Source organism: Mesoplodon mirus (assembly GCF_964341445.2).
Source record: "Mesoplodon mirus genome assembly, chromosome: 11".
NCBI classification, from domain to species: domain Eukaryota; kingdom Metazoa; phylum Chordata; class Mammalia; order Artiodactyla; family Ziphiidae; genus Mesoplodon; species Mesoplodon mirus.
In genome coordinates this window covers 3,817,653-3,835,895 of record NC_138987.1, presented here as the reverse complement: position 1 = coordinate 3,835,895, position 18,243 = coordinate 3,817,653, and the positions used below count along the sequence as shown (strand labels likewise).

The window sequence follows — 18,243 nt, the reverse complement described above, 5'->3', positions numbered from 1 at the left end:
AACTCTGCTGCTCTTTGAAATTTGAGTTTACTGACTGCTAAATCATGGGCTGAATTTGGCCCACAGGTAATATATATTTTGTTTGACCTACACAGTGTTTTAAAAATTTGAGCCAACAATTATAAGTCAAGATATCCAGCTTCTCCTAAGAAATAGGTAACACTGGGGCTGCCTTCCAGAATGGCCACAGATCCTGGAGTTTAAGGAACACATGCTTTCCAATTGATTCTTGATTCCCATATAGTCTGTTTTGCCCCTCTTTTTTTCCATATCTGATCCTATACGTATGTGCATTTACAATCCTGTATGAAATCTGTTAATTCAGATATGCATATTAACAAAGACCGAAGTCAAAACTTTTTGACTGTATAATTATTAAAATTTCTTGTGTGTATGTAGTCTCTTCACCATTAAATGCAACTAGGAAAATTTTGTGTTTTAGTTTATAAAAAGTCACTGATAGGTTATCTTCTCCCCTTCGTGAACAACAACAAAGCAATAAATAATAAGATTTTTCAGTGCTACTTTCCCAAATTATCTCAGGAGTGACTTATGAAGGGTAAAACTTTGATAATTTGAATGAATTAGTTTCAATGTTGTGGTTTCTTAGTTATTTATATCTTATATATTAGTGTCAGAAAAGAGAGAAAAATTGCCAGTCCTAAATAACTACAGCGTTGTTTGGGATATGAAAAACTGACAACAGAGTAGATTTCCATCAGTAAGAGAATATATTAAGAAAAATTATAGAAGCAGTATAGCATGGTGCTTAAAAGCATGTGTTTTAGAGCCAGGCTGCCTTTATTTGAATTCTGCCTCCATGAATTACTAACTGTGTGATCCTGGGCAATTTACTCTCTGTGCCTCAGTTTTCTCATCTGTAAAATAAGGATAATGATAGTCCTACTTCCCAAGGTTATTGTGAGTATTAAATGAGGTAATACATGTAAAGTGCTTACAACAGTGACTGGTACGCAGAGTGTCTCCCGTAAATGTTACCCCTTATTATTTTATTCATACTAGAAATCCTGTGTAGCAGTTAAAAGAATGAGGTAGACATGGAATGGAAAGAGAATTGAAATGCTCCAAAAAATATTGAATAGGAGAACCTTTTTTATGTGTTCAAAAAAACAAAAACAAACACAAAAGCTGTATATTTCTATAGGTTGTGTACATAGAAGAGGCCTGAAAGGATAGTGTTTTCCTGAAGGTTAACAGTGATCGATTCTGGGAATCGGAATAGGAGAGGGTATAATAAAAACGGCTTTTAGCTTTGTGTTGTTTGAAATTTTTACCATGAGTTTGTATTCATGTACTGTGTAATTTTAAAAACGTAAAATTCTTTAAAAATATACCGAGAATTGGACTAGTGATCAGAAAAACTAGATTCTAACCTTGCTTTTCTAAAAATTTCTACCAGCTCTTAAAAAAAAAGTCTGTCCTAAGATGCTAGAATTCTAAAAGAGGTTTAGAATTTTATTTTAGAATGTAAAATTTTTTACATTCTATGGAGCTAAAAAATTGGAGAGAAATTGCCTATTTCTAATGTATTTTTAATTTTTCTATTATTTCTGTAAAATAGGTACAAAAGAAAAATTACCGAGAAGAAAAGAAAAGAGCCACAAAGGAGTTACTCAGTACAATCACGGATCCCTCTGTTATTGTTATGGCTGATTGGTTGAAGGTCAGTTTGTATTGACTCTTGAATTCAAAGGCTGGATATTTACCAACTGGAATAGGAAAGCCCAGAGTGCACCTAAAAGCCTGCAAGACAAAAACATCTCCTAGGTTGATTGTTTTTCACTGATGAAGAAACTATTAGTTGTATCCCAGAGGATCTATGTTCCAGTCTTAATGGAGAGAAGAAACCTTAATGTTGTCTCTCTTGACAGTAACATCAAATATGGATAGCAGTTCTTTTAAAAAGGCATTTTGATTTGTGTGACATGATATAGTCTAATCCAGGGGTCCTCAACCCCCAGACCACGGACTAGTACCGGTTCGCGGCCTGTTAGGAACCGGGCCGCACAGCTGGAGGTGAGCGGCGGGCCAACGAGCGAAGCTTCATCTGCTGCTCCCCCATCACCTGAACCATCCCCGCTCCTTGTGGAAAAATTGTCTTCCACGAAACCGGTCCCTGGTGCCAGAAAGGTTGGGGACCGCTGGTCTCATTGATGTGCTGTAAAGAAATATTTTGTTTGCTGTTCAAATTATCATTTAGGGCTTTCCTGGTGGCGCAGTGGTTGGGAGTCCGCCTGCTGATGCGGGAGACGCAGGTTCGTGCCCCGGTCCGGGAGGATCCCGCATGCTGCGGAGTGGCTGGGACCGTGGGCCATGGCCGCTGGGCCTGTGCGTCCGGAGCCTGTGCTCCGCAGCGGGAGAGGCCACAGCAGGGAGAGGCCCACGTACTGCAAAAAAAAAAAAAAAAAAAAAAAAAAAAAAAATTATCATTTAGTATTATTGTAGACTTGGTATATTTGCATTTTGGAGAAGATATGAGACAAAGTTAGTGTAGAAGTTACCATTTGAAAAGCATTAATTTGCAGAACAACATACATATTGCTATTTCTATTCCTTATTCTTTTAGCCTCTGGTTATTTCCACTTATTTTTATTTTCTGTCATCTTAGTCACTCTATCCTCTTTATCATTCTTATCTGTAGGATATTTGGTAGGAATATTTTAGACTAATGCTAACTTTGAGAACGGTCTTGTAAGACCCTGACTCCCAGGAAGTTTTAGTACCTGGCTTTCACCTAAAAATCACCCCAGCACTGAAAGCTTTTCACCTTCCCCAAGGGTAGGTACAACCTCCAACCTAAAATCCTTATGGGATCTGTCATGGAAGTTTTCTTACTAAAATAGGAGTCTAGTGATAGTTTCCTTGATAGTTCAAGTAATACGGGGGTCTTCTTCGATATAATTCTGAAAACACCTTCTGACTTATATTGGCTCTACTTACTACGTCTTTAAGCTCCAGATCTTGGTACTAGGAAAGTATATTTTAATGGCCCCTGACCTGGCCAGGAAGGTTAGGAAAACCATTCTACTTGGTACATTGTTTTGAAATCGTTGATGCAGTCTCCCACTAGAATTTAAGTTCCTCAGAAACAGGAGTCATGCTGTTTTCACATTTATTTCCAGTGCTTGCTATTTAGTAGCTTAACAAACATACATCTAGTGAATTTAAAGTGTACACTTTATGGAAATTTTAGATTAAAATACCCTATTTGCCTCTGTTTGGTTAGTATCTTGTGAAGCAGAGAAACGAAGGTTTATTTCTTAAATAAACTTATATTTTTGTAGATTCGTGGTACTCTAAAGAGCTGGACCAAATTGTGGTGTGTGTTGAAACCTGGTGTGCTACTGATCTATAAAACCCAAAAAAATGGTCAATGGGTAGGAACAGTCCTTCTGAATGCCTGTGAGATCATTGAGCGTCCATCAAAAAAGGATGGCTTTTGTTTTAAACTTTTCCATCCTTTGGAGCAGTCCATTTGGGCAGTGAAGGTAAGTAAGCACTTGTTATATAGGTGAGAGGTAAAGAGGACAATCTATAAGTAGAACTGAGATAAATCAATGAATGATTAATGATGGCTGTCCTCTGCCGGAACTTATAAATTTGTTTTTGTCTTCAATCACATTATTCCTCTTTCTGTTTCTACCCACGATGAAATGTGCACCAAAATGCTTAGTTTACCTTTAAGATCTAACTTAAAAACTTCTCCAGAAAATCCTTCCCAAATTTATATTGTACCTTATTATCTCTTGTCTGTAGGGATTGTTTGTACTGTTCTTTTACTTTGCAATTACCAGCTTTGCTTTGTAATACTGTATCCTGTTTACTGTGAGTGTTTTTCTCTTTATCAAATGGTCAGACTCCCTAGAACAGAAGCTTCCATTTATTTTGGTGGCCTTTCCTGTAGTGATATAAATATGTGATAGGAAGCCTATAAGCAGAAGCAGTCCTACATATTTTTGAGAGGCAGCTTTCTTTGAAGATGGAGCTCTAATGCTTTTATAACTAAAAAGCATTACCGTGGTCACTCCTTGTTTTAAAAACAAACAATCAAGAAAATAGAAATGCTCTATTTGATAAACTGTTATACTAAGGAATTCTACAAACAGTAGACAGGCAGTACGTGCTAACTGAATAAATGAATCTAGCTTAAGTTTTTACAAAGTGATCCTTGTTTTAGTTTCTAAAGTCAATTACACTTGAATAAAGTTTTAGGACTCCTCCTTTAGGTAAACAACCTAATTGAGATTAGAACTAAAAGTGCTTCAGCTTTTTAATTTGTTGGGTATTGCTTAATTAGGCAATATACAGACACCTAGGAAAAGACCTGGACTTTTAACCTTTATTTCAGTAGTCTGGAATCACAGCAGGCATAAATTTAGGATTACAGAGTTAGTTTTATTCTGAGATTATATACTTCCCACAGGGGAAAGAATTTAACCCATGAAACCTCTGGTATTTCTGTATCATGTCATTCTGAAGTGAAAAAAAATTACTTTCAAAATCTTTTATATGTATATTATTTATTCTTTACTACTATTTTTAGGCATTGTAAGAATTATAATGAATTTTTAAATCATTAGAAGATACTTATAATGTCAAGTTATTTCATTCCAGATATTGGCGGGAGGGAAATTTGTACAATTATATAAACATCAGAATATTCTTCACAAGCAAAACCTACTTAGGACATTGTTTAAGCAGCTTTAAAGTCAATGTCTATGCTTAGGAAAGAGTAATGTTTATAAATTTTTACTTTGTGTCAGGGACTCTTTAAAGCATGTTATATGGAATCTTTTTTTAATTCTCGTACCTGTAAGGTATGAGATAAGGAGGATACAAATTTCCCCCATTACCCAGATAAAGAGATTGAGGCCTAAAGAGGTTACTTAAGTAATTTTTCTAGTATGGAATCAAGATTGAAACCCAGGCAGTCTGACTCAAGGTCCTACTCTATACTGGTTCTAGGAAATAGACCATAAATTATAAAGCCATTTGAAAATACCCAAGGGATTTTATAGGATTTGTTAAAATCGTATTGATTTGTTTCTACTTTTTTCACTTTAAATGTTCATCTTTACTTCCTAAAGTTTATGCTTCTTAAAATCCATTTTGTTCTTTGATCTGACAACTTAAAAAATTATTTTTCCCTGGACCTAGTAAAAATTCATTTCTCTTTTTCTTACAAGTTTCCAGCTGTTTCTTTAGGCTTCCAGAAATTTAGTATTTCTTATCTAATAGTTTCTGTGGTATGGAAATTCTCTGTTAAATTAAAATTTGGTCTCGTATGGGAAATTTTAGGTTTCTCTTTAATATGTGAACAATATGCAGAGATAATGCTTAATGTTAACTATAAGTTCAGTTTTCTGGTAAGGAGGTAAATTTTGTGAAAGAGGAAAGCTTTCCTCAGTACTTAACATTTGCTTTCTCAAGAAGCATGAAATTAAAGCTTGTTTGTTTTTAAAAATTATAATCCACGCCTCACTTCGATTATTACAGATAATAATGAATAATATAAAATTGAGATCTTGTAATACTGTACACCATTTATTTTGTTTATTCTGCTTTTAAGGGTCCAAAAGGTGAAGCAGTTGGATCCATAACTCAGCCCTTACCTAGCAGTTATCTGATCATCCGAGCTACTTCAGAGTCAGATGGTAAATACAAATGATGGATTGAATTATGGTCCTTATTTTTAAGGGTCACTTAAAAATATACTATATATTTTTATAGATCTATACTTTTATAGATCACTGCATTTTCCTTTGGGAAATCTGCGTTTAATATGGAATTTGCAGCAGAGGTATTATAATCATAAATTGCCTAGAACACTAAATATATCATCAACTTGGTTGACAAATGGGGAAATCTAATAGGAAGGAAGCATCATATAATTGAGTGATAAACTAGCAGCCTGGATAAACTTCATCCTTTATTGACATATTAACACCTTTTTGACTTGATTAGTATTCTCTGTGGTAACTCATTAAGTTTTGTCATTTTAGAAGTACATTTAATACTATTTATATTTTATCATTAAATATTAACATGACACTGTATACATTATTTTGTTTTTGTTTTTTTGCATAAGACATTCAAACACAAACTTCTATTCTGTACTTTATTACTTAATACTTAATTCCTGAAACAAATATAGGGAGGGTATAATTTGTATGAAAGCAAGGTAACTTTAAAACTTTAATAATTGATAATGGATTTTTTCTTCACTTTTATGTTTTATAGTGTAGACTAGCTTAGCCTAGGGAATCATGTAACCTTCTAAACTTTACTTTCACTAGATGATTATTTTTTACATCAAAATATCATAGGCATGAGGTTTCATTATGAAAATGATTTATGTGGCTGATATTGCCACCATATCTTGAAACAAATGTATATGACTTTTAAGAGCAATTAACATTTTTTTTCTGCTAGTACTGTTCTAAATCTTAATTAAAAAAAATAAAGTTATTGGGGGGAAGGATAAATTGGGAGTTTGGGGATTGACATATACACACGATTATATTTACAATAGATAACCAACAAGGACCTACTGCTGAGCGCTGTTGAGCACAGGGAACTCTGCTCAATATTCTGTAATAACCTAAACGGGAAAAAAAATTTCAGAAAGAATAGATATATGTATATGTATAACTGGATCACTTTGCTGTGCACCTGAAACACAACATTGTAAATCAACTATAGTCGAATATAAACAAAAATTAAAATACATAGAGGGAGTCAACCACACACACACAAAATTAAGTTATTAATATTTCTACTAACTAATATGGCAGTTAATAACAGTATTAGACAGGCATTTTTCTGACTTAAAATTTGGGTGCTAAACCTGGGATAGATGTCCTGTCAACAACAAAATATTATTTTAGATAGTTTGTTTATAGTAGAAACATAATCCGTTAGGTACATTTCATGTACCTTTTTGGTACCTTCAGTTATTCTACATGTTAATGTTTGAAGCTTTTAAAAATAAAGTACATTTATTTTAGATTAGATGTATTTTCTAATGTACATCAATGTTATTTATTTACCAGTGGTTTCTAGATATTTAGAATGTAAAAAGCACTTATTAAACTGAAAAATTGCATTAAGACATCCTGGCAGATTTTTATATTCTAATTAACTTTTACAGTGCATGTTTCTGAGAGAAATAATAGTATGTTTAAAAGTTAACAGTGTTAAATTAAGATAGATGCTAGTTTTTCTAGTTTATTGAATTATACTGTTTATGAATCTGTCTTCTTCTAGGAAGGTGCTGGATGGATGCTTTGGAGTTGGCTTTGAAATGTTCTAGTCTTCTTAAACGTACAATGATCAGGGAAGGAAAGGAACATGACCTGAGCTGCTCATCAGAGAGCACACATGTGACTTTGTATGGCTTATTACGTGCTAACAGTCTCCACAGTGGTGATAACTTCCAGTAAGTAGATATTGCTACTAATTTGGTGATTATTTTCGAGACTATGTTATTCACTAGGTTAGTTGGCAGGCCTAGAATTTTTGTATTGTATCTAGGATTGAAACTTAGGTGTCTTTACACCCCTATGGTCTGGTTTAAAATTTGTTGAGTTGCTATGGTGAGGTGTAGAAAGTTATTTCCTTGATTCCAGCTAATATGAATTATTTGTTCTTTCCTAAATACAACCATGCTAACTACCTTGTCTTTGTGCCTGGTGTTCCCTCAATTAAGAATGACCTCTAGTCCTCCTTGCTCTCTTCTTCTGTCATACTCCTGTGTTTTCTTCAAGGCCAATCTCAATCTCAAGTATTATATCATATGCGAAGCCTTTCTTTTCCTCATAAAAATGAGATGTAATCCGTCCTTCTACTGTTGTTCTATAGCACTTTTTTGTTTTTTCTATAATGGACCTGACTTATTCTACCTGGTATTTGTGGAATTCTCCTATTATATTGTGTTTCAAATTGGAACTGTATCCTATTTGTGGTTTTTTTTTTTCCCCCCTGAAGCATTCATTGTAGTTAATACTAAAAAAAATTTTCTTCAAGGAAACGAAGGTTGAGGTTCAGATCTCTTCTGTTGCTTTGCAGGAAAAATAGACTTCCCCTTTTCCTCCCTGGCTCCAGCCCTCAGCTTCTCTGCAGCCACTTATTTCTGTCAGCATTGACGTTACCCTCCTCAAAGTTAGACTGCTTCTCTCCTCGCTTCCCTGTAAGCGGAGCTGAACTTTTTTTTTTTCCTATCCTTTTGTTTGACTCTTTTTCTTTACTCTCTTTTAAAACCACCAAAAAATAAATAAATAAATAAATAAAACCACCATTACCTTATCTTTTACATCCTTTCTTTGCAGATCTATAATCTGGAGCTTTATTTTATCCTAGTGTAGGAGTCTGAATGAGATAGGATGAGGGGGAGGGAGGTGCACTGATATAGGAATGGATTTTTGTTGGGGCCTTTTCCCCTGGTATTATAGAATACCAGGTAATCCTTAAATGCTCTTATTTGGGGATCTTAAAATTCATCTGCTTCACGTATTTATTCATTAAAAAATTTTGAGTCTCTTTTCTGTGTAAGACACCATACACTTTTCTTTGTAATTCACCACATTGTAAATAGGAAAATGAATCAGATATGATCCTAAATTTGAATCCAGTATAACAGTTTACTAGCTATGTAATCCTAGAGAGATGTTTTGTTTTGCTTTGCTTGAAAGCGATAAAATGCCAGGCAACTATAAATAGTAGAAAGAAAAGAATGACATAAACAACCAAAGGAGAGATGTCTTAAGGTAATATAGGATCAGGAGAATTTAGAGGATGAAAACATAATATCCAGCTAGGGAATCAGGGAGAGGATCAATATAACAGATTTTACCATTAAGTAGAATCAACATATCAACACGTTCATTTGGATATATGACAGAAAATGAGCTAGGAACTGATGATGCAGAGATGAGGAAGGATGGGAGCCTACCTTCCAGACTTAGAATCTCCTTGGATGTAAGAGACAGGAAACGGGTAAAGTTAAAAAAAGATTACCAAGTTTTAAGCCCGAGTGACTGGGAAGATGATAAAAAATTTTTAAAAGGACCATATTTGGGAGATAATATATTAAATATTGGACATGTTGAGGATGCAGTGGTCCCAGTATATATAGATGTGGTCAACCAAGCATTTAAAAACATGAATCTGAAGCTTATTCTTGCATGCTTGGGAAATCATCAAACAGAAATCATCAAATTGAAATGATGATGAAGTCTTGAAACTGGACAGGTTACCAAAGGGGAGAGAGGATAAATCAAAATAAAATAGAAAATAAAAACCAGATTGTGAGGGATTAAGGAGAGACTAGATGGTAAGAAATATATGATTGTAAAGGAAAAAAAAAGAAAATAAGTATTCTAAAAAATGAATATCTGTTACAAGTTCTCTGATTAAAATCCAAACATAAGAAGATTTTGGAAAAATAGAGACTAAAAGAGAATCAAATAGGACTACTCTGCTTTGTTAAACTTATCTCAGCATTGTTAAAATGTCAATTATTATATATAACGGCACCATGTATTCATTTGTAAAGTACTTTACAAATTTTTTATACCAAACGAAACCCACAGATACTTTCTTAAATGAGAAATTTCTAAAAAAATTTTTGATTCTGGAAGTGATTTTTTTAAAAAAATCGTTTCCTTTAGTAACCCTAGTCTTGTAAGTAAGAATAAGGTTGGGTATGGCAGCTTAACAATTTTAGGCCATAGGTTCATTTCTTTAAGCTGAAATTTCCATTTCCAGTTCTCCATAGAGTTTTTTTTTCAAGGTTAAGCCTATCCAGTTGTTTTTTTTCTTCCTTTTGGCTCCATTGGGTCTTCGTTGCTGCACGCGGGCCTTCTCTAGTTGCAGTGAGTGGGGGCTGCTCTTCGTTGTGGTGCGCAGGCTTCTCATTGTGGTGGCCTCTCGCTGCGGAGCACGGGCTCTAGGTGCGCAGTCTTCAGTAGTTGCGGAGCACGGGCTCTAGGGTGCAGGCTCAGTAGTTGTGGCACAGGGGCTCAGTAGTTGTGGCTCGCGGGCTCTAGAATGCAGGCTCAGTAGTTGTGGCGCATAGGCTTCGTTGCCCTGCGGCATGTGGGATCTTCCCGAACCCCCGAACCAGGGATCAAACCCATGTCTCCAGGATTGACAGGCAGATTCCTAACCACTGTGCCACCAGGGAAGTCCTCAGTCCAGTATTAAATCGATATAATTACCTTATACATTTCTCCTTTTATTTTTGGACTTATTATGAGTGACTTTGGAGACCTTTACAGGTAGAAAGTCATAATTCATTTGCGTTCACTTGAGAATCTAGTGGTCTTGGCTTGAAGTTTTTCTTTAGGCCAGAAGTGTTAGGTTGATTCAAGTGATGATGTTTGTAAAACTAAGAAAAAAATCTAGCAAGAAATAGTCTAAAGTTTTGCTTTTGGAAAATTTTAGACCTAAAGGATAGAGAAGCAAAGAGCTCAGAGTGTCATCTTTTAGCATTTTCTAGGTTTTAATTTAATTTCTCTGTGCCTCCATTTATTAATCTGTGAAGTGAGAGTAATAATTTTACTTATAGGGCTATTTTATGATTAAATGAGTTAAACTATATAAAACACTTAGAATGGTACCCTGCACATAGTAAATTCTCAGTAAGTGTTACATATCCTTCTTATTTATAAATTAAATATTCTTAACCTCCTTTATCCTTCCTCCTAATAATTCTTTCTCTTAAGGTTAAATGATAGTGAAATTGAACGACAGCATTTTAAGGACCAAGATATGTATTCTGATAAATCTGATAAAGAAAATGATCAAGAGCATGATGAATCTGACAATGAGGTGATGGGGAAAAGTGAAGAAAGTGACACAGACACATCAGAAAGGCAAGATGACTCATACATTGAACCTGAGCCTGTTGAGCCTTTAAAGGAGACTACCTACACTGAACAGAGCCATGAAGAACTCGGAGAGGTAACAGTCTGTGATTTTCAGAGATTTTGGTTTTCTAATTCTTAGAAATTTACAGATGAAATTGAAGATATTTGTATGACCTATTGCTTATTTTCCTGAAAGAGAATAGTATTTATATAATACCTATTTTATTTTAAAAGTTGCATACATATGAATATATCAAGATTTATAAACAATTAAACACATATACTCACAAAATACCAATATATTCTATTAAATTTAGAGTTTACATCTTCTTCAGGTTTGCTTTTGAAATAAGATACTCCTTGATGTTATTGCCGGGTACAAAGTAAATTGTAGGGAAACATGAATTTATAACTTTCTTGTTATTGCTAATGCATAGAAGTAAACATAGTATAAAATAATAGAGTATAATGTTTTTTGTAATGGATTCTTTGTATATATTATTCACTTTATTTAGTGTCTCTTGCGACTACCCTTTTACTAAATTTTATAGGTGTTGACTTACTACCTAATGGGTTATTTTCACATTTTAAGATTGCTTCGAATAGTCTTAGAGAAGATTCATATTTTCAGTATTAGCTGTCTTACCTACATATTTATGTGTCTGAAATAAATATAGTATTTCAGTATTTTTTGTTAATTGCTAAAGGCAGGTGAGGCTTCTCAAACAGAAACTGTGTCAGAAGAAAACAAAAGCCTTATCTGGACACTACTGAAACAAGTCCGTCCTGGCATGGACCTATCCAGGGTGGTTCTGCCTACGTTTATTTTGGAACCCCGTTCTTTCCTGGATAAACTTTCAGATTACTACTATCATGCAGATTTCCTATCTGAGTAAGTAAATTCTCATTTCTTAAAATAAAAGATACTTCATGGTTTTCGAGTTTTTCCAGAGTGCTGATTTCAGTGGTAATGCTGTACCAAAATCAGGCTCAAATGAGATACCACTCTCTCTTCTCCACCACTTCTGTAGTTGACCTTAATAAGAAGCAGGTTTAATACTTTGCTGTAATGTTTCCATTTATGAGGTCAAATGGAGAAATCACAAGCTTGAGGAAGACAGGAATTCTGCCCCTGCCTTGACAGCACTGCCATCACAGGCTCCCTGACCTGTGCATTGACCTAGCACAGGGAGAGCTGGCTGGCATTCTTGGTTCTCCCCCACCTAAGTCCTCCTTCAGGTCCCGTCCTGGGGCTTCTGCTTTCGTTTGTGCTTATCCTCTCTGCATGCAGTGAGGCATGTGCAGCTTATCACAACTGGAACATCCTACTGATTGCTGGCACATGGCATAAATCCCCACTCTCACCTTTGCTTTTCTTCCTGCCAGCTGATCCTGGGAGTAATTCTGAAGAAGGCAGGCATAAGGGAGGTGGAGGAGGAGCTGCCTACCTCTTTCCCAGCAGTTTCTTGGACAATCATACTTTTCCAGGTTTCACTGGCTGCCCCCATTCCAGCAGCAGTTTCAAGGCGCTGTGTTTTCTAAGATACTAGGTTCTGGCCCTGTGACCTGATTTTTAGATTCTGCATAAATACCTGTATTCAGTTTATTCGTTGCATTATTAGTCTATTAGTTGCATTAATGAACATTGCAAAAAAAAAAAAGAAAAAACAAGCTGATTCAAAGGATAATTCGTAAACTGTGGGAGATTTTTGCAAATTAAGTCATAAATGAAGTGTTAAGCTCCCTAAAATAAAAAGGCCTCTTTTTATTTTAGTGAATGAAAAGAAATTCATAGTGAATGAAAATGATCAATAACCTAATAGAAAAAGGAGTGGAGGAAATGACCAAGCAGTTTAAAAATGAAGTAATAGGGCTTCCCTGGTGGCGCAGTGGTTGAGAGTCCGCCTGCTGGTGCAGGGGACACGGGTTCGTGCCCCAGTCTGTGAAGATCCCACATGCCGCGGAGCGGCTGGGCCCGTGAGCCATGGCCGCTGAGCCTGCGCGTCCGGAGCCTGTGCTCCGCGGTGGGAGGGGCCACAACAGTGAGAGGCCCGCGTTCCGCAAAAAAAAAAAAAAAAAAAAAAAATGAAGTAATAAGGGAGGGAGATGCATGAGGGAAGGGATGTGGGAACAGATGTATATGTATGACTGATTCACTTTGTTATAAAGCAGAAACTAATAAAAATAAATAAATAAAAGAAGTAATAAAAATAGTCCTTAAACATGTAAACTTCACTTAAAATAAGAAAAGTGCAAATTCAAACCATAATAAGATCTATTTTCCATCCATCACTTTGACCAAAAATCTAGATGCTTTTATACCCCAGTTCTGCTTTCTTTTATCTATCTAGAAATGTATTTCCCTCAGGATATGAGGCAGGTTCCTGTGAATCACGGTAAGATCTTGAGAGATGACCATTTTCCCAAACTGAAAGGTTGCGCTTCTGGCAACAGACACTGTTGCCAAGGTTGTGTGGCACTCATAGACTGCTGCTGGGTCATACAAACTAGCACAGTGCATTAGAAAGGCATCTGGCAGTATCTACCAAAATTATAAATGCATTCAATCCTTTGATTCAGTAATCCTGCTTCTGGGAATATCTCCTACAGATACAATTCCACATGTACAAAATGACATATATACAAAATTGTTGCAGCAGGGTTTGGAACAGCAAAAGGTTAGATAACTCAAGTGTCCAGCCACAGTTGACTGGTTAAGTAATGTATGGTACATCCACACTAAGGAAGAACTCTATAAACTGATTTGGAGGGATCTTCAGGAGTGTGTGTGTGTGTGTGTGTGTGTGTGTGTGTATAAAAAAGCAAGGTACAGAAGAATGCATTTAGTTTGTTCCCCTTTTTTTAAGAAAAAGACTACATATTTGGGACTTCCCTGGTGGCACAGTGGTTAAGAATCCACCTGCCAGTGCAGAGGATACGGTTCGATCCCTGGTCCAGGAACATCCCACATGCCGCAGAGCGACTAAGCCTGTGAGCCACAGCTACTGAGCCTGCGCTCGAGAGCCCACGAGCCACAACTACTGAGCCCCCGTGCTGCAGCTACTGAAGTCCGTGCGCTTAAAGCCCGTGCTCCGCAACAAGAGAAGCCATCGCACTGAGAAGCCCATGCACCACAATGAAGACCCAACACAGCCAAAGAAAAAAAAGACTACATATTTATATTTGATTCTTTATACTTCAAGAAAACTATATAAACAGAAGCAACTAGGGACTTCCCTGGCAGTCCAGTGGTTAATACTCTGCGCTTCCACTGCAGGGGGCGCGGGTTAGATCCCTGGTTGATCCCTGGTCAGGGCACTAAGATCCCCTATGCCACGTGGTGCGGCCAAAAAAAAAAGAAGCAGCTAAAAAAAAAAGTTGCCTATGGGAGGTTAAGTAGGAAGAGTATGGAGAGATGGGGCAATAGCAAGACTGTGTACTTCTTTATATTGCTTTGAGTTTTGAACTGTGCATTCTACATACATGTGAAACTGTAAATAAATTGTGTAGTAAGAGAATTTAAACCAAGAAAAGAAGAGAGCAATCAGAGGGATGTTAACTCCCGAAAAGTTCAGTATTTTCAACTTGGCACAGTTGTCGGTGAGCCTAGGCCTAGCCTCTTCCATCTCACACTTCATCTTCAAAAATCACCACATTGGACCTTCAGACATGCTTGAAGGGAGTAATATAAATAAATTGCCATATATACATATATATATATAAACTCAGAATTCACCTGAAAAACACAATCAGTGTTTTGCAATGTTCATAGCATTAGCAGAAGGGCAAGGGGACAGGTGAGTCATGGCTTTTGAAAACACCTGTTTTAAAATGAAAATTATTCTTTGATTATCTGTTATATTTGTACAGTTAGTTCACTCTGGAAAATCAGTTGGTAGCACATAGGGGAGGTTGAAGGCTAAAGATGGCGTTAAAAATGGGGAGAAAAGTAACCAGATTATGAAAAGTGATTCTTGCAAACTGATTTATATGGTTGTTTTTGCCATCTATTTTGAAAATGAATTATGTTTTCCAATCATATCTCATATTCAATTGTTGACTTGATTAATATGAGGGAGAATTTGTGATACATTCTGTAAAATTTTTGCATATATCATTTTGTTTTTTAGGGCTGCTCTTGAAGAAAATCCTTATTTCCGTTTGAAGAAAGTAGTAAAATGGTATTTGTCAGGATTCTATAAAAAGCCAAAGGTAATGTTTGTTTTACTTTCTATAGCCTTATATGTGTTCTTTATTCTTTATGTTATCTTTAGATTATTTATTAATAATTGTATTGCAGGACCTCTTTCAGTTAGCAGAATTGCAAAATATTGTTTATTTAGACCTGTATTATGATTGAAGTCATTTAATTTTATTTCATGTCACTACTGGGAAATTTTATAAGGACAGTTCCCAGATGATACAGTTAAGCCTATCTTGACTGGTTGAAGTTAATACTTTGAATTTTCCATGTTTATAATTTGAAACTTGTATGTTTTTTACCAGGGACTGAAGAAACCTTATAATCCTATACTTGGTGAGACTTTCCGTTGTTTGTGGATTCATCCCAGAACAAATAGCAAAACTTTTTATATTGCTGAACAGGTATTAGAAATCCATGTTATAGAAATAAAACTGATTTGGAAGTTATTCAGATTTTTTTATAGAAAATGTTAACTCAGTAAACTCACTGTTGATTATAACCTTTCTTATTAGCGAACATTTGGTAAGATTTTAACCTCTTGGTACTGACTACTACTAAATACCACACTCTTAAGCTACATACTCTCCTACAGTCGTGGAATCTACAATAAAAAATAAATCTTTATTTTTATTGCTCCGCCCCCTCTCCTTTTTTTGGACCAAATACTTCAGTGGTTCCCCAGTTCCTAAATCAAATTTACACCCATTTCTCTGACATTCAGGGTCCTCCATATCTTTCTAAATTTATCTCAGATTACATGCCTTTTTAAGCCCTCCACGGATTCACAATTAGATAATCTGATATTGCACTTTTTGCCTCATTATTTTTAAATTTAATTCTTCCACCCTATTATATCTTCCCAGCTATTCTTCATCTAAACAAATCCTGACCTGCTTACCTTTCATATACAGAATGTAAGGAGGATGAGAAGACGATGCGTTATTTGAAAAACCTTCCTCTTCCCAAGAGATTTTGATATACTCCTCAGATTGAAACCACTTATCTGTATTAATTTTTTTAAATTAATGATTATACTGTCTTTTATTTTAGTTCACTATAATTCTTCACTAAGTTGAGAAGCTTGAGAGGCGTTTGATTTTAGTTTTGTCTCATTTCAGAAAACATGATGTATACATTTTGCAATATTAACTATTAAAATATTTGTTAAAGCTTTTGTTAGTTTCCTACAGTCTATTCAGTAATCTACATGAAGAATAGCCACTGTATTAGTTATTCCTTGCTATATAACAAATTCAAAACTTAATGGCTTAAGACAAAAAGCATTTATTATCTCATGCAGTGATGTTCAGGAATCTGAGAACTGTTTAGCTGGGTGGTCTGGCTCGGGATCTCTCCTGAGGTTGAGGTCAAGATGTCAGCCAGCTTTGCAATCATCTGAAGGCTTACCTGGGCTGGAGGATTCTGCTTCCAAGCTCATCACATGGCTTTTGACAAGAGAGCTCAGTTCCTTGTCACATGGACCTCTCCATAGAGTTGTTCATAACATGGAAGCTGGCCTTTCAGAGCTAATGATCTTCGAGAGAGAGAGAGACACACACACACACCAAGGTACATGCTGCATTACAACCTAATTTCAGAAGTGATATACTATTACTTCCACACAAACTAACTTTGGTACAGTGTAAGAGAAGCTCACCTTACGGTGTGAATACCAGGAGGTGGGTTTCCTTCAGATACATCTTGGAGATTGGTTACTACAATCATCAATATTTAATTTTACTACTTACCAAATGTTTCTTTTAATTCATTATTAGAGTATGCTTTCAAGACTTGAACTTTTGATAATATCACAATAATATGCTTATATTATTATATTTTAATGTATTTTTCCTGTATTCAATAGGTGTCCCATCATCCACCAATATCTGCCTTTTATGTTAGTAACCGAAAAGATGGATTTTGCCTTAGTGGTAGTATCCTGGCTAAGTCCAAGTTCTATGGTGAGTTTACCCGTGTCTCAATCTATATGCTTTTCTGGGAGGTAGTATTTCCTGGTGAGCTTTTATACAGACAATGTCTTGGGCTGTTTTCAGCAAGGAATTTATGTGTCATTTTATCATTTTTACTTGGATAATGACCTTTCTTTTTCTGTCGTTTTTCTTTGCTCATTCATAAATAGAGATATGATTCATGTTATGTAAGTGTTCATCACGTACGTGTAAATTTACCACAAACACCACTTATCAAAAGACAGAATAATGATTGCCCACTACAGCTAACCATTTTAGGCCATAATGTTTTGTTTTTTGTTTTTTGCCTTTAACTCTACTAAGGCTTTTAGTTTCATCTCAAAGTACCTAAGGGGTTGATCTTTTTATTTAGTCTTTGAAAAAAGGAGAAAGAATCCAAATACAGTTAGAATACTTAGAATACCAGGGTCAGTCAGTAATGATATTTAACCTTGGATCAAGTAACATACTAACAAAAGCTTTTTTAAGTACAAGGGAAAATAAATAGGTATAGTAGGAAACCTTAATCTAAAATCTGTGACAATTCAAACAAATCATCCATTGATGCTTGCTTTGTTTGGGTTTTGGTTTTGATTTTTTTGCCTGGTTTTATATTTTGCTTGTTTCAGAGGGTGACCATTTTCTTCTGAAGGTTACATGTATTTGGGTTATTCCCTCCCCACTGAACCCTCCATCCCTCCATGCCCCTACCCTGACTGTAGTTTAAATGGCTTTTGTGAATATGTGTTCTACCCGTGTAGAATTTTTATTGAATACCGGATACATAGCTCACCTTCTGCAATTACTTCAGCAGCTGGCCTTCTTTTTTCTGTTATAGTACATACAGTTGTGTATATCAGAACTATCTGTTCCTTTATAATTTGAAAGAATTTACTAAATTCAAACTTTGTAGGGACAATTTTTTGGTAACTTCCTCATTTCTTCTTTGGTTATTGACTTGCCCATATAGAAACTTCTTGCTAGGAGAGTTTGATAGTTTATATTGTTTTAGGAATTAGTTCATTTTCTTGAATCTAAATTAAGTTAAATTTAATGACATCTGGGTAGAGTTATTCCTCTTAACAAATAGTCTCTTGACATTTTGATGTACTAAATTATCAGTTTTTCCTTTGATGGTTTTTGCTTTTTTTTTTTTTTTTTGGTTTTTGCTTTTGATGTC

At 35.5% G+C, this 18,243-nt stretch overlaps 1 protein-coding gene across 5 annotated transcripts in view; it reads left to right on the top strand.

Annotated features, from left to right (window-relative positions):
- The window catches only part of OSBPL8 (oxysterol binding protein like 8), a 164,533-nt gene that overhangs the window by 108,573 nt on the left and 37,717 nt on the right, over window positions 1-18,243 (top strand). For all 5 annotated transcript variants that reach the window (XM_082636657.1, XM_082636658.1, XM_082636660.1 and 2 more), the window contains 9 exons: window positions 1,583-1,684; window positions 3,306-3,509; window positions 5,591-5,675; window positions 7,288-7,459; window positions 10,746-10,983; window positions 11,597-11,781; window positions 15,020-15,101; window positions 15,396-15,494; window positions 16,958-17,054. In XM_082636657.1, coding sequence (XP_082492783.1) covers window positions 1,583-1,684; window positions 3,306-3,509; window positions 5,591-5,675; window positions 7,288-7,459; window positions 10,746-10,983; window positions 11,597-11,781; window positions 15,020-15,101; window positions 15,396-15,494; window positions 16,958-17,054 — 1,264 coding nt within the window. The remainder of the gene's footprint in view (window positions 1-1,582; window positions 1,685-3,305; window positions 3,510-5,590; window positions 5,676-7,287; window positions 7,460-10,745; window positions 10,984-11,596; window positions 11,782-15,019; window positions 15,102-15,395; window positions 15,495-16,957; window positions 17,055-18,243) is intronic.